The sequence below is a fragment of the Chlorocebus sabaeus genome, chromosome 11, assembly GCF_047675955.1.
Source record: "Chlorocebus sabaeus isolate Y175 chromosome 11, mChlSab1.0.hap1, whole genome shotgun sequence".
In the NCBI taxonomy this organism is placed as follows: domain Eukaryota; kingdom Metazoa; phylum Chordata; class Mammalia; order Primates; family Cercopithecidae; genus Chlorocebus; species Chlorocebus sabaeus.
The window spans coordinates 31,959,675-31,976,241 of NC_132914.1; the positions used below are offsets into that span (position 1 = coordinate 31,959,675).

General features: G+C 42.3%; 1 protein-coding gene across 9 annotated transcripts in view; it reads right to left on the bottom strand.

Moving 5' to 3' along the window:
- Positions 1-8,354: 8,354 nt before the first annotated feature.
- Positions 8,355-16,567, bottom strand: part of DENND5B (DENN domain containing 5B) — a 201,460-nt gene continuing 193,247 nt past the window's right edge. For all 9 annotated transcript variants that reach the window (XM_073020604.1, XM_007968100.3, XM_037990158.2 and 6 more), the window contains 2 exons: positions 15,163-15,337; positions 8,355-13,631 (listed from right to left, as the gene is read on the bottom strand). In XM_073020604.1, coding sequence (XP_072876705.1) covers positions 13,448-13,631; positions 15,163-15,337 — 359 coding nt within the window. In that variant the 3' untranslated portion in view covers positions 8,355-13,447. The remainder of the gene's footprint in view (positions 13,632-15,162; positions 15,338-16,567) is intronic.

Sequence of the window (16,567 nt, forward strand, 5' to 3'; positions counted from 1 at the left end):
GACCTCAGGTGATCCACCTGCCTTGGCCTCCCAAAGTTCTGGGATTACAGGAGTGAGCCACCACGCCCAGCCTAATTTATTTATTTATTTTTTAGAGATGAGTCTCGCTCTGTTGCCAGGCTGGAGTGCAGTGGCGTGGTATCAGCTCACTGCAAGCTCCACCTTCCAGGTTCAAGCGATTCTCCTGCCTCAACCTCCCAAGTAGCTGGGACTACTGGCGCATGCCACCATGCACAGCTAATTTGTAATTTTAGTAGAGATGGGGTTTCACCATGTTAGCCAGGATGGTCTCGATCTCTTGACCTCGTGATCTGCTCACCTTGGCCTCCCAAAGTGCTTGGATTACAGGCGTGAGCCACCACGCCCGGCCTAAATTTTAAACTCTTTGTAGAGACAGGGTCTTGCTATGTTGCTCAGAATGTTCTCAAACTCCTGAGCTCAAGCAATCCTCCTGCCTTGGCCTCCTGAAGTGCTGGGGTTAAAGGCATGACCCACTGTGTCCAGCCTTTTGTGGGCTTTTTGACATTGTTTTATGTTTTTCTTTGGTGAAGTGCCTTTTCAAATCATTTGCCCTTTTTCTGTTGTTGGGCTGTTTATCTTATTACTGCATTTTGAGGGTTCATTATATACTCTGGATACAAGCCCTTTGCCAGATATGTGTGTTGCTAATATTCTCTACCAGTCTGTGGCTTATCTTTGCATTCTCCTACATTTCTTTCAGAGAGCATACATTCTGGCAGAAGAGTACTTAGTCCTGGGCCTGGCAGATTTATTTCTTTTTTTTTTTTTTTTTTTTTGAGACGGAGTCTCGCTCTGTCGCCCAGGCTGGAGTGCAATGGCGCAATCTCGGCTCACTGCAAGCTCCGCCTCCCGGGTTCACGCCATTCTCCTGCCTCAGCCTCCCGAGTAGCTGGGACTACAGGCGCCCGCCACTGCGCCCGGCTAATTTTTTCTATTTTTAGTAGAGACGGGGTTTCACCATGGTCTCGATCTCCTGACCTTGTGATCCGCCCGCCTCGGCCTCCCAAAGTGCTGGGATTACAGGCGTGAGCCACCGCGCCCGGCCGCAGATTTATTTCTTTCAGGACCCAAGGCCTCTGCTGCAAACATGTACCACCAGATCTTTGGTCAGAATACGAAGCATATGAGCTTGATTATTGGTTTTTTTTTTTTTTTTTTTTGAGACGGAGTCTTGCTCTGTCGCCCAGGCTGAAGTGCAGTGGCCGGATCTCAGCTCACTGCAAGCTCCGCCTCCCGGGTTTACGCCATTCTCCTGCCTCAGCCTCCCGAGTAGCTGGGACCACAGGCGCCCGCCACCTCGCCCGGCTAGTTTTTTGTATTTTTTTTAGTAGAGACGGGTTTCACCGTGTTAGCCAGGATGGTCTGGAACTCCTGACCTCGTGATCCGCCCGTCTCGGCCTCCCAAAGTGCTGGGATTACAGGCTTGAGCCACCGCGCCTGGCCTTGATTATTGTTATGGTCACAACTTTTGTATCCCCTCAAAATTCGTATGTTGAAACCTAATCTCCAATGTGATAATGTGAAGAGTTGGGGCTGTTTGAGAGGTGATGAATGGGCTTCGCGCCCTTATAAAAGAGGGCCGAAGGAGATTGTTTACCCCTTCTACCATGTGAGTGCACAGCTGTGAGACACCATCTGTGAGGAATAGGCTCTCACCAGATACTAGCACCTCGTCCTTGGACTTCCCAGCTTCCACAATTATGAGACATAAATGTCTGTTGTTTATTTTATTTATTTATTTATTTTTGAGACATGGTTTTGCTCTTGTTGCCCGGGCTAGAGTGCAATGGCACAACACTGCAACCTCCACCTCCCAGGTTCAAGCAATTTTCCTGTCTCAGCCTCCCGAGTAGCTGGGATCACAGTCACCCACCACCATGCCCAACTAATTTCTGTATTTTTAGTAGAGACGGGGTTTCATCGTACTGGTCAGGTTGGTCTTGAACTCTGATCTCATGTGATCTGCCCACTTCGGTCTCCCAAAGTGCTGGGATTACAGGCGTGAGCCACCGCACCCAACCTGTTGTTTATTCTTTATAAGTCATCCCGCATATGGTATTTTTTTTTTTTTTTGAGACAGGGTCTCGCTCTGTCACCCAGGCTAGAGTACAGTGACATGATCACGGTTCACTGCAGCTTCAACCTCCTGAGCTCAAACAATGCTCCCACCTCAGCTTTTCAAGTATCTGGGACAACAGGTGTGTGACACCATGCCTGGCTAATTTTTTGATTATTTGTAGAAATGGGGTCTCCCTATGTTGCCCAGGCTGGTATTTTCTTATAGAAGCCTGAATGGACAAAGACAGTGTCCATCTTTTTCTTTTTCTTTTTTTTTTTGAGACAGAGTCTTCCTCTATCACCCAGGCTGGAGTGTAGTGGTGCAGTCTCGGCTCACTGCAACCTCCACCTCCTGGGTTCAAGTAATTCTCCTGCCTCTGCCACCCGAGTAGCTGGGATTACAGGCACGTGCCACCATACCCGGCTAATTTCTGTATTTTTAGTAGAGACGGGGTTTCGCCATGTTGGCCAGGCTGGTCTCGAACTCCTGACCTCAGGTGATCCACCTGTGTTGGCCTCCCAAAGTGTTGGATTACAGGTGTGAGCCACTGCGCCTGGCCCATCTTTTTTTTTTTTTTTTTTTTGGAGAGAGAGAGAGTTTTGCTGTGTTGTTCAGGCTGATCTCAAACTCCTGGCCTCAAGTGATTTCCCCATCTTGGCCTCCTACAGGATGTAATCCCATGCCTGGTCATTCTTAAATTTTATGACGTCCTCACACTTGTAATCCCAGCACTTTGGGAGGACAAGGCAGGTGCATCAACTGAGGTCAGGAGTTCGAGACCAGCCATGCCAACATGGTGAAACCCCGTCTCTACTAAAAATAACAAAAATTAGCCAGATGTGGTGGCTAGTGCCTGTAATCCCAGCTACCCAGGTGGCTGAGGCATGAGAATCGCTTAAACTGGGAGGCAGAGGTTGCAGTGAGCTGAGATCGCGCCACTGCACTCTAGCCCGGCAGACAGAGAGACACGCTTTGTCTCGGAGAAAAAAAAAAGTTTTGTGAAGTCCACTTTATCAAGTTTTTATGTACTGTATTTCCTTGTTGTATCTAAGAAATATTTGGTGAAAAAGATTTTCCCTGTTTTATTTTATTTGTTTCAGTGTCTCGCTCTGTCACCCAGGCTGGAGTGCAGTAGTATGATCTCGGCTCAATGCAACCTCCAACTCCTGGGTTCAAGTGATTCTCCTGCCTCAGCCTCCTGAGTGGTTTGGGATTACAGGCCCTTGCCACCACACCCAGATTTTTTTCACGTAATTTTTGTATTTTTTGGTAGAGATAGGATTTTATCACATTGACTAGGCTGCTCTCCAAAGTACTGACCTCAAGTGATCTGCCTGCTTCAGGCTCCCAAAGTGCTGGGATTACAGGCATGAGCCACTGCGCCCGGCCTGACCAATCTTGATAAATGATTTTTGTGTACTTGGAAAGAATGCGTATTCTGCTGTTGTTTTGTTGGACAATATATATATTTTTGAGACAGAGTCTCACTCTGTCACCCAGGCTGGAGTGCAGTGGCACGATCTTGGCTCACTGAAACCTCCACCTCCCGGGTTCAAGCAGTTCTCCTGCCTCAGTCTCCTGAGTAGCTGAGACTACAAGCGCACGCCACCATGCCTGGCTAATTTTCGTATTTTTAGTAGAGACAGGGTTTCACCATGCTGGCCAGGCTGGTCTTGAACTCCTGACCTCGTGATCCACCTGCCTCAGCCTCCCAAAGTGCTGGGCTTACAGGTGTGAGCCACTGTGCCCGGCCCTGATTTTCTATTCTATCAATTATTGACAATAGGATCTGACTATAATTGAAGATTTGTCTATTTCTCATTGATTCCATCAAGTTTTTTTTCCTCCTTCTTCATGTTTTGAAGCTTTTTTTTTATTTTTTATTTTTGAGACAGAGTCTTACTCTGTCACCCAGGCTGAAGTGCAGTGGCGCGATCTCCGCTCACTGCAAGCTCCGCCTCTCGCGTTCACGCCATTCTCCTGCCTCAGCCTCCCCAGCAGCTGGGACTACACGCACACGCCGCTATGCCCGGCTAATTTTTTTGTATTTTTAGTAGAGACTGGGTTTCACCGTGTTAGCCAGGATGGTCTCAATCTCCTGACTTCGTGATCCACCTGCCTCGGCCTCCCAAAGTGCTGGGATTACAGGCGTGAACCACCGCACCCAGCCTTTTTTTGTTATTTTTGAATAGGATATAAGTGAGAAATTCAAGAAAATTTTGAGGCATTTAAGAACACAGGTTGGCCAGGCGCGGTGGCTCACACCTGTAATCCTAGCACTTTGGGAGGCTGAGACAGGTGGATCACTTGAGGTCAGGCGTCTGAAACCAGCCTGGCCAACATGGTGAAACCGTGTCTCTACTAAAAATACAAAAAAAACTAGCCAGGTGTGGTGGCACATGCCTGTAATCCCAGCTACTTGGGAGGCTGAGGCAGGAGAATTGCTTGAACCCGGGAGGCAGAGGTTGCAGTGAGCCGAGATCATGTCACTGCACTCCAGCCCAGGTGACAGGGCAAAACTCCATCTCAAAAAAAAAAAAAAAAAAAACAACAACAAAACAGTTTATGGGTTAAGCAAATGACAGACCTCAGGATTATATTATTCTAGGGAACACAGAGTATCTGGCCCACAAGCCAGCTCTCATTAGAGTGACTTATTTTTAGGCTTTGCAACCCACATTAATTGCTCTTTTTTTTTTTTTTTTCCTTTTTTCCACATGTTCTAAAATTGTATATATTTGAATCGAGGTACGTGTCAGGATAAAGAATCAAAAGAATTATCAAAAATATTAGGCTGAATCCTATGAAGTTGTTAACAATGCCTTTGACCTTTAAAAGAGGTAATTTCTTACAAAATAAGGATATTTGTTCATTATAGTTTTTTTGGAATAGAGAAACATTGGGAGCTATTTAGATGTTGTTTTCTTTCTATTTATTTATTTAATTTATTTATTTAGTAGAGAGACAGGGTCTTACTATGTTCCCCAGGCTGGACTTGAATTCCTGGGCTCCAGTGATCCTCCTGCCTCATCTTCCCAAAGTGCTGGGATTACAGGCTTGAGTCACCGTGCCTGTAATGTTTTTCATCGTAACATTGTTCAGAATAGTGAAAAAAATGAAAGTAATCTAAATGTCAAACAAATAAATCATGCCACATCCATATCACAAAATTAAAATCAATGTTTTAGATTTCATAACTCACTCCCTTTGTGTTCTCATGAACACATGATTTAATATTGGTTTCATGACATTAAGTTCCATTTATACATGCTGGAAACTTCCAAATTTATATCTAGACGTCCAACTATAGCTCCCCAAATCCAGCCCAAGACATTGAATTTCCTCTGTAGTGTCCCGGCAAGTTCTGGAGTATGTCACCTCCTCATGGATGCGTCCTTGGCACCTGGGGGCAGATTCCAAACAAGTCCACTTCTTTTAAATGTCTCAGTAAACTTTTTTTTTTTTTTTAAAGAATGGGTCTCACTGTGTTGCCCAGACTGGAATGCAGTGGCATGATCTCGGCTCACTGCAAACTTTACCTCTGGGGCTCAAGTGATCCTCTCACCTCAGCCCTGCAGGTAGCTGGGAACACAGGCACGTGCCACCACGCCAGGCTAATTTTTTGTATTTTAGTAGAGACAGGGTTTTGCCACATTGCCCAGGCTGGTCTCGAACTCCTAGGCTCAAGGAATCCGACTGCCTCAGCCTCCCACAGTGCTGAGATGACAGATGTGAGCCGCTGTGCTCAGCCTCAGTAAACTTCTTTGCCACCCAGAGAGAGAGTTGTACCCTCTCTCAGGGTCTGGTTCAACCTCAGGCAGGGGGGCTCATTTAGATTTGCCTTGATTCAGCCCTATGGTTTTTTTTTTGGTGGGGGGATGAAGTCTCACTCTGTCACCCAGGCTGGAGTGCAGTGGCGTGATCTTGGCTCACTGCAACCTCTGCCTCCCAGGTTCAAGCGATTCCCCTGCCTCAGCCTCCAGAGTAGCTGGGACTACACGCTCGCGCCATCATGCCCGGCTAATTTTTTGTATTTTTAGTAGAGATGGGGTTTCACCGTGTTAGCCATGATGGTCTCGATCTCCTGACCTTGTGATCCGCCCGCCTCGGCCTCCCAAAGTGCTGGGATTACAGGTGTGAGCCACCGTGCTCAGCTGACTCAGCCCTATAGTTAATAGCTGCTCCCCATAAATGCTTTTCTTATATTCTTTAAGAGTTTTGTTTTCATCACCTGGCATCAGATCCTCCATTATTCCAATTTCTTGTTATTGTTTGTGATAGGTAATCTTAGGTCAACTTAGCTGGACCAGGGTGCCCAGAAACTTGGTCAAACATTATTCTGGATACTACTATGAAGGTGTTTTTGGATGAGATTATACATATTTTTTTTTGAGATGGAGTCTTGCTCTGCCACCCAGGCTGGAGTGCTATGGCGTAGTCTCAGCTCACTGCAACTTTCGCCTCCTGGCTTCAAGCAATTCTCCTGCCTCAGCCTCCTGAGTAGCTGGGATTACAGGCCTATGCCACCATGCCCATCTGATTTTTGTATTTTTAGTAGAGGTGAGGTTTCACCATGTTGGCCAGGCTGGTCTTGAACGCCTGACCTTGTGATCTGCCCACCTCAGCCTCCCAAAGTGCTGGGATTACAGCGCTTGGTGAGATTAACATTTTAATTGGTGGACTTCGAGTAAAGCAAATTACTATCTGTAATATGGGTGGGCCTTATGCAATCAGTTTAAGGCCTTAATATAAAAAAGACTGACTTCCTCCTGAGCAAGAAGAAATTCTGCCAGCAGACTGCCTTTTGGCTTGAACTGTCTCTTCCCTGATGGCCCACAGTGAAGATTTAGACTCCCCAGGCCTCCACAACTGTGTGAGCCAAATCCTTAAAATGTTTCTCTATCTATACATGTCCTATTAGTTCTGTTTCTCTGGAGAACCCTAACACATTATTCTTTTATTTTTATTTTTTTGAGACAGTCTCTGTTGCCCAAACTGGAGTGCAGTGGCATGATCTCGGCTCACTGAACCTCTGCCTCCCGGGTTCAAGCGATTCTCTGCCCTCAGCCTCCAGAGTAGCTGTGGTTACAGGCATGTGTCACCACACCCGGCTTCTTGTACTTTTAGTACAGACAGGATTTCACTATGTTGGTCAGGCTGGTCTCGAACTCCTGACCTGGTGATCCACCCCCCCCCCCCTTTGGCATCCCAAAGTGCTGGGATTACAGGCGTGACCCACCGTGCCTGGACTACATTATTCTTTACATTCAACTACCCCAGTTCAAATTGCTGTGTGGTTTCTGTCTCCTGATTGGACTGTGATGAATACATTATTATTCTCTCCTCAACTCCCAATCCATATGTGCAGATGCTTACCTAGCATCTCTATCTGGATGTCTAATAGGTATCTCAAAAGCATCGCAAACTTCTTATCCCCAAAAGTAGCTCTTGATGCTCCTCCTACAAACTTCTTTTTTTTTCTTTTGAGTTGCAGTGAGCCAAGATTGTGCCACTGCACTCCAGCCTGGTGAAAGAGCGAGACTCCATCTCAAAAAAAAAAAAAAAAAAAAAAAAAAAAAAAAAAAAAAAAATTTCATGGGTTTTTGTTTGTTTGTTTTGAGATTAAGTCTCACTCCTGTTCCCCCAGACCGGAGTGCCATGGCGTGATCTCAGCTCACTGCAAACTCTGCCTCGCAGGTTCAAGTGATTCTCCTGCCTCAGCCTCCCAAGTAGCTGCGATTACAGGCGACTGCCACCATGCCTGGCTAATTTTTGTATTTTTAGTATAGACAGGGTTTCACCATGTTGGCCAGGCTAGTCTTGAACTCCTGACCTCAGGTGATCCACCCACCTTGGCCTCCCAAAATGCTGGGATTACAGGCCTTCTCCTTTTAATGATATATTTTGATGATCAGAAATTCTTAATTTTTATAGTCAGTTGTTTTTTACAGCAAAGCACCTGTGAGCATAGTCAAATTTATCACACTTATCCTTTATAATTTAAATGTCTTACTTAAGAAAACTTCCCTTTCCCAAGTTAATAAGTACATTTCATATTTTCTCCTAAAAATTACGTTCCATCTTTCACATTTAGGTTGTTAAGCCACCAATAATTGATTTTTCTGTATGGTGTGAGGTAGGGTTCAAATTTTCACCCCTTACTCAGAAGGCTCTATTTTTCTACATAATAGTTTTGGTTTGATCTCCCTGCTTTCTGGAATCTCTTATCCTATGAAACACTATCAAGATTCTACAACAATGAAGCAAAACAAAGTATCAATCCCACAGTTTTATTTGTAAAGGACAAAGCATGAAAAGTCATATTTAAATGTACTCCCAAACCTGAAAAACCCACGTCAGTTTGTCTGATATGTATGTTAAAGTGCTTAATATCACAATACTCTCTTAAATTTTATATTATGTTCAGATGAGAAAAAAATCCAGTTCTGATGCATTTTGTTAACAATACAAAGAAAAACAATATAATTTAAATTGAGAAATGCTAATTTAAAAAGAAAGATACACAGGGTACATTTATATATGGTTCAAGTGTAACACAGAGCATTCTAAATGTTTCACACCCTCATTTGATTGACAACAGGAACTCCTTACTATACTTCTCTATTGTTGACAAGACTTGGTGTTTAGAATCAAGGTTGGATTCACACACAAGTACATTCAGGTAAATTAGAACACGCATGATTCCCTCCTACATAATCCAAGGATACCCTGGATCCCTTTGAATGAGGAAAAATTTTATTTGAGGTTTTTTTCTTCCCTTTATCTTGATGTGATATATCTCTGAAGCCAATCTTTATCTTGTCCTTGAGAGGGTGAACAACTCTAATCAGATTTTGGAGATGAGGTTCTTCTTAGATTCTTTTGATCACACTACATCAGCAACCGCTTCAAAAAGCTTAGAATTCAGCTGATTCAAGGGATTTGTAAGTTTATTTTAATAGGAATAAAGGACCTAGTAGTTTATTATCCTTTTCTGTCTCCTATTTATGCTAAACATTAAAGTAATAAATACTTATATAAGAAACAGACTTCAAAAGACATGGATGACTTGGAAATAGGATTCACTATAAAAGTAGAGAAGGGCTCAAGACTCTCAATCAGTGAAGGTGTGTTAATACTGAAATATAAATAGCTAAAGTTCAGATTGTCTTTTCAACATAGTGAAAAGGATAGACTAGTTTCTGTAAACCTCACAGAAAATATTCACAGTTCCCTAAATGAAAAAATCATAATTTTTAGCAGAAAGAAGGTATTTCATTATGAAGATCCACACTCCTAATGTTGTGAAATAAATATTCCCCTGGAAATTTGAGGTCCTTGTCTGTCACCTCATGTTTCAAAATACCTTAGGGATGTCAACGTATAGCTGTCGTATAGTCTTGAACCTCTCTTTTTCACTTACATGAACATATAACAGTGCTTTATTGCCAAAAAAGGAAATATGAGCAATTCAGTATTTCCCCCATATCATTCATACAGTGTGATAGAAGTTCATTAAAATAATTTTTTAAAAAGCCATGTGAAAGTAAATACCACAGGGTTACAAAAGGTACAAAAATGTGTGAAACATTTAAATTTCAGAGGGAAATCCACACTTCTGCAAGGTTTAAGTTTCTCATATCAAATTCTCATTCCCAGTGGAAAACAGGGCAGGGAGGGTTGGGAGGCTTTTGTCCTCAGTAGCCTGCTTTTTCCCACTTAGGACTCCACTTTATACTACTTCACACTGACACGCAGTCATTTTTAAGGCATATGACTCCCGACCAGGGCACAGATCTCACACATACTTCCAACATCAGTGTAATGCCACTGTATCATAAAGGTCGAGATTAGGGGTTTCAGGACATATGAAAAACATTGGGAAAATAAATATTTCAAGAGGTAATACTTTTGGCAATTTAATTTTAAAACAACTTCTTCACCAGCTATTACTATGCAAAAATAATAATTATGGTCCCAGGCATTTAATTTATTTGCAGGAAAAAACAAAACAAACTAAATGTTGATTTTTTTAACTTTTGAGACATGATCCTAAAGCAATATATTAATTTGAAAAATTACCACAGCAGAAAACATGCCTCTATGTGGGTATGGTCCTTCCAAAAGTCAGCTTAAAAGTCAAGCATTTATTCTAAGCATTCTTCTACTACAGTTGTACTCAAACTTTTGGTATAACTTAGAGACAGTTATAAGCCACATAAAAACTAAGTCCTTTGTTCTGTTATTTTGAGATGGGATTTCCATATGTTGCCCAGGCTGGACTCAAACTCCTAGGTTTAAGTGATCCTCCTGCCTTGGCTTCCCAAGCAGCTGGGACTACAGGTGTGTACTGCCATGCCCAACATGTCTTATTTCTTTATAGCTGCACTTCTTATGTGACCCCAAACTCAGCCTAAGCATCCTTTTTATTGATCAAACTTGGATCCTAAGGACTATTTCCAAATATTTAAATTTATTCTTAAAGGCCAGGATTGACCACCATTGGGAATATTCAAAAGAATGGGGGTACCGGCCATTCAAGCAGCTCACACAAGGAGGGCCCCACACGTTTATAGCATGGGCTGTATCAACGGAATAAGTACATGGGCTCACAAGGTGACTAAAGGACCCATCATCCAAGAGGATGTGTCAGTTCTGATGTATTTTATTAAAATCATTTCACTATTACAGTCATATTACACAAAGGCATGAAGATGAAATTTTAGGTGTAACTTTTTTGGGGGTATTACTTTTTAAAGTAATGGTTTTATTCATGGGCCCCAAATCCAACTTTGCTCTCAGTTTTTTTTTTTTGAGACAGAGTCTCACTCTTGTCACCCGGGCTGGAGTGCAGTGGCACAATCTCGGCTCACTGCAATCTCTACACCTCCTGCATTTAAGCAATTCTCCTGCTTCAGCCTCCTGAGTTGCTGGAATTACAGGCCCTGCCACCACCCCCCGGATAATTTTTGTCTTTTTTTTTTTTTTTTTTTTTTTAGTAGAGACACGGTTTCACCATGTTGGCCAGTCTGGTCTCGAACTCCTGACTGACCTCAGATGATCCACCTGCCTCAGCCTCCCAAAGTGTTGGGATTACAGGCGTTAGCCACTGCACCTGGCCTGCTCCCAGTTTTTACAAGATGTTAATTCCCAACAATCTGAGAGCAATGTGTTAATATGAATATTAATTCTACTAAATGAATATTCATCCTTATTTCCTCCTTGTATAGGTGGATGAATAAAGATCCAATAGTTTAATAGAAAGACTACTGGTAAGAATGCCAGAAGGTCAGTCTCATGCCGCCTGGTGAAATCAAACAAACAAACAAACAAACACACAAACAAACAAACATGAATTCTAGAGCTTGTGTTGTTAGTGACCAGCTGTGGGGTAAGTGTAAGATTTAATCTCTCTATTCCTTAAGTATTCCCTCCTACAAAGTAAGAAGGCTGGACGAGGTGCGTCAATCCTAGCACACTAACCTAAGTCATCCCCCTGGTTGCCCAGACCTGTCAGGAGCATGGCCTTATGAAGATACAAGCATGAAATCCTGGGTTGGACCCCTCTATAGTTTCTGATCACTAAACACAGTAGGAGCCCAGTGTAAAACAGGTTCTGGATATCTCCCACGATAGACTTCCCAGGTCCCTGGAAGAGCTGTACCATTGTAGACACACTTTAGCCTCAGGCAAACAAATTTCTGGTCTACCCAGAACCATCTTCTTAAACCATTTCCATGGGTTTTTAAATACAGCTGTCAACTCTCCTTTTCCTCAAGCATGAAGTCAATGTTAAAAGAGGCTGTCCTTGGCTGAATACAGTGTTTGATAAAGGGAGTTAGGCACTTGTTTCACTAGTTTCTTCCTCCAGGAAATAAGGTAAAAATACAGTTGGTCAAAGCGCAGCACCCTCAGATTGCACAAAGATACTGACGCCATGGCTTTGCTTTTCAGCCACAACTGGGAATAAAACTAGGAGCTGTGCTGAGGCAATTTTGCTGCTAAAAATGTACAAATGCCTAATTAGTGTTACAGGACCTACCAGAAGATGAGGACTTAAGAGTAACTAGCCAATACTACATTTACTTAACTTCTTTATAAACTATCAAACTGGAAAGTTACAACTTTTGGTCCTTCAAAATTGTTGCCACCTCATTTTGCTTCCGTTTTATCAGCCTGTGCCGCCAGTGGCTTTTAGCTTCTCTGGGTCAGTTGTTTTACATTATTACTCCCCTTCCTACAAAGGAACATAAAGCTTGCCCTGAAACACCCAGAAAGGGTTCATTCTCTCTCTCCTTCTGTTATTTGCATTATCATGGTCAACAAATGCTTTCACAAAAACATTCCAAGCCACACAGAACCCTCCTCCTCCTTAGACATTCCTTCCATTTCCCGAGGGGGGATGGGCCCTGGAGAGGTGGGTGATTAGGCCCTAACAAAGGACAGAGCTCGTGGTTATCCTTAAGAGGGAGACCACTGCAGAGTTTAGATGGCCACATTAAAAGTGCAGAATCAACAAACTGCTGTTTGCAATTCTTATGACTATGAATCTAACACTGAAATTCACATCTCCCCAACATACCTCAAATAACAAGAATAAAAATGCCAAGAATGAAGTTAGTCTAGGCTAATCTTTCCAAAGTGTAAAGAAGTTATAATCCCACAATTGAACACACTTCTCAGGGCTTTGTATGTTCTCTTTCCAGTTCAGCCAAGCTCCTGGGGTCTAGTGTTAAAAATACTCCAATTATATCATCTTGTGCGGACTGAAATTTTTTCCAAAAGACTGGAGAAGTGACTAACGATTCGAATATATAAAACAGTTTGTAACTTAAAAGATACAAGTGCAGACTACCAGTACAGTAGGTAAAGCTGTGTGCATTCACAATACAAAGGATCAGACTCCAAGATGGATGGCTACTACGTAACAATGCATTCTGGGTTTCTTTGTGATACCTGGAGAAAAAAAAAAAGCCCGACTGGGTTGCACTGTATTTACATCTTTACTGGCTTCTTCCTGGCTAGCACCACTCTTCCCCCCCAACCCCCAACATTTTTAAGCTACTTATTTTAAGTCACAGGAATATTCAATCTAAGAAAAGCATCTTATTCGAGTAATATAATTTCTTAAAGAAGATAGCATATTTACACACATCTAACACATGAAAATACTCTATTTTATACTAAATTCCAGGTTCAAATGAACTACAATACAACATTTTGCCTTGTCTGTAGAGTGAGGATTGTTCCAAATGGGGCATATGTTGGGCTGCCCCTGCAGTGACTCACTACTGTCAGACAAGTCCAAATCGGTCCCCTAGTTGGGGAAGGAGCAAGGTTTGGACTGAGAGTTTCTAGACAGTTGGGTTACACGTCCACTCCTTTGATGAGTGATCCTTCTAGGACTATGGTGAAGTCCTGAATGGTCTGCAGAATTCGGATAAGGGAGTTGACAGTCATGCGGTCTCGCAGGAGAGCGCTCTCTTCATACATTCGAGTGATGGCTGGACACTCAGCTAACAATGGAATCCACTGTGGGAGCAGGCGATCCCTACAGATCCAAACAGAAACAATTCCTAAGCACTGCTGGCCTCACTGCAGAACAAGGCACACAGTGGAGCCTGTGTGAATGGGTAAGTGTGGGGCCTGATGGTACAAAATCTATCTAAGCTAAGAGGTCAGGAGAGAGGAAATCAAAGCCAAGAAGTTGAATATTTTCTGGTAAAAAAAACAGTGATGAGATAGTGTAAAGCTAAAGGGAAAATCCATTATTTTAAACCCAATTTAATTACATTAGAGAGTCTATGCACATTAAAGACATTCTCTATTCTGATTTTACCACCTTTAGAAAGAGGCAGAATGTCATTTTCTATGTCTTTTTTTTTTTTTTTTTTTTTAATAGGAGTGTTACTCTGTGGCAAGGCATGCCACAGTATACTGACCTTTTGGAAGAAAGACTACACTAAACTGTAGGGATTTGCTTTTTATTTTTTTTAACTTATACAACATAACAGGGTGAGGAACAAAATCAAAGCAGAAAAACATTAAGTAGATTTTATAAACCAGATGAGAGTTTGCATTCGTCTAATAAATCAGGAGAGTATAGAGATAAAAGGAGATAAAGATCATGCTCAAAAGAAATTTTAAAAGCACAGCTAAAACTGGGCTCCTTTTATGAAGAAGAAATACAGAACTTAGTTCTGTAAACCAGCTGTTTCAGGAGGATAAAACCTCACATCTTCAATTTTTCCTGATCAAACCTGACATTAGTAACCCATTGCTAAGTTCCTAAGACATCCTTATTGAGCATCCCCAACCAGGCCATCTTCAGTCTCAGGTTGGGGCTCTTAAGGTTCAGGAAAAAACAAATACTACGCGGGTAACTTAAAAAAAGAAAACTAAAGGTCTCTATGTTTCATTTCTTACAATTCTGAGAGCTGTTTTAAAAGTAATGGATTGTATCGCTCCTATGTGCTACTTTCAAAAAATAAAGGGGTAGGAAATAGTCTTAGAGAGATGATGATATATAGCAAGAATCCCATAATGTTATTAAATGTAAATAGAGTGGTATATATATACTATATAAGGTTTACATAGCGAATATGTACGATGTATGTGTCTTATTATCTAGCAACCTCTCTATTACCCATCTATCTGTGGAGCCAGTATAGAGTCATGGTGGAGACCTTGGGCTCTGCAGTGGGACAGGGTGTCAACTCGGCTCTGTCCCATTTTTCTGTGTGTCCTTGGGAAAGTCTGCTAACTTATGTGTGCCTCATCTATTTTCTACTTTCTTATCTTTAAAATGAGAAAATCCTTTGCTACTTCATGTAGTGGTTAGTGGTGAATTAAACTCGAGGGAGGAGGCAGAGGTTGCAGTGAGCCAAGATTACGCCATGGCACTCCAGCCTGGGCGATGGAGTGAGACTCTGTCTCAAAAGAAAAAGTAAAAGGAAAGAAAGTAACCCAAAGGAGAGCTCTGGAAGGGGTATGATCTGGTATAACCTTTTCTGGACTCTAGTTCAACATGTAACAGTTCAACGTGTAACAAAGATAGGAAAAATAAAACACTGGTTTTGTACCTTGTTCCAAGGCAAACTAAAATCTGGAATTTGCCGTCCTTCCCAATGTTCCTGGGTGCAGTATTAATAGCATTTACATAGTGGCAGAAAGTTTTACAGGATGATTTCTGAATAAGGACATCATCTTCACTATCTAGAATCTGGTCAGTTGTTTCAAAATAAGCAACCACTTTCTCTGAGGAAAAAAGTCAGAATTGTATCACAATATATGTCAACACTTCATATATAGAAAGATTCATCACTTAATTTATTATGGAAACACTAATGATGCTTTGCATATAGTCAGTGCTGAAGCCAATATCATTACTTTATCATTGATTTCAGGGGTCCATGTTTCATGGTAGAACAATAAATACGTTCCCAGGAATTTCTTTTCTTTTTTTTTTTTTTTGAGACGGAGTCTCGCTCTGTCGCCAAAGCTGGAGTGCAGTGGCCTGATCTCAGCTCACTGCAAGCTCCGCCTCCAGGGTTTATGCCATTCTCCTGCCTCAGCCTCCTGAGTAGCTGGGACTACAGGCGCCCGCCACCTTGCCCGGCTAGTTTTTTGTATTTTTTAGTAGAGACGGGGTTTCACCACGTTAGCCAGGATGGTCTCGATCTCATGACCTCATGATCCGCCCATCTCGGCCTCCCTAAGTGCTGGGATTACAGGCTTGAGCCACCGCGCCCAGCCAGGAATTTATTTTCTAATCTAGACTGCATTCCAGAAGACTATAAAGTTTACTCCCTTTAAAATACCTTCATGAAACAGAAACTGGCAAAAAAGAAAAGAAAAATAGTATCTTCTGTTAAGACTGGAACCTTCTAGGAGTAACCAGCAATGACGTGGTAGCCACTGAAATAATACCCCCTGTGTTCTACTTATAGAATAACTTGCTAACACTTTGCAACAAGACCCTTGAAATGTACCTGAATAAGTATCTGACAAAGACAGACATATGTATATACACGAGAAGCAGACGCAGTAAGATTCTAGGCATTCCAGAAGAAAAAAAACCTGTGGGCCTATTTCTATCAACTTTCCTTTTTTTTTGGTCTATTCTAAGTTAGAGGAAATAAACTACTTCATCTAGGCCTTATTTAGAAAACACAAAATGATTAATTGCCCATTTAAAGAAACTATGAATTCTGGAAGAGCTGCATATCAAAAGAAAGATTACAAAGTTTAGCAAGCTAGAGCGGAAACACTCCAAAAGAGCTTTCTGTGATTATGAAAATGTTCTCCATCTACAAGGTCCAATTTGGTAGCCACGTGTGGCTACTGAGCACTTGAAATGTGGCCAGTGTTATTAAGAAAATGAAATTTACATTTGATTTAAATTAAATACATTTGGCCAGGCGTGGTGGCTCACGCCTGTAATCCCAGCACTTTGGGAAGCCAAGGCGGGCAGATTACCTGAGGTCA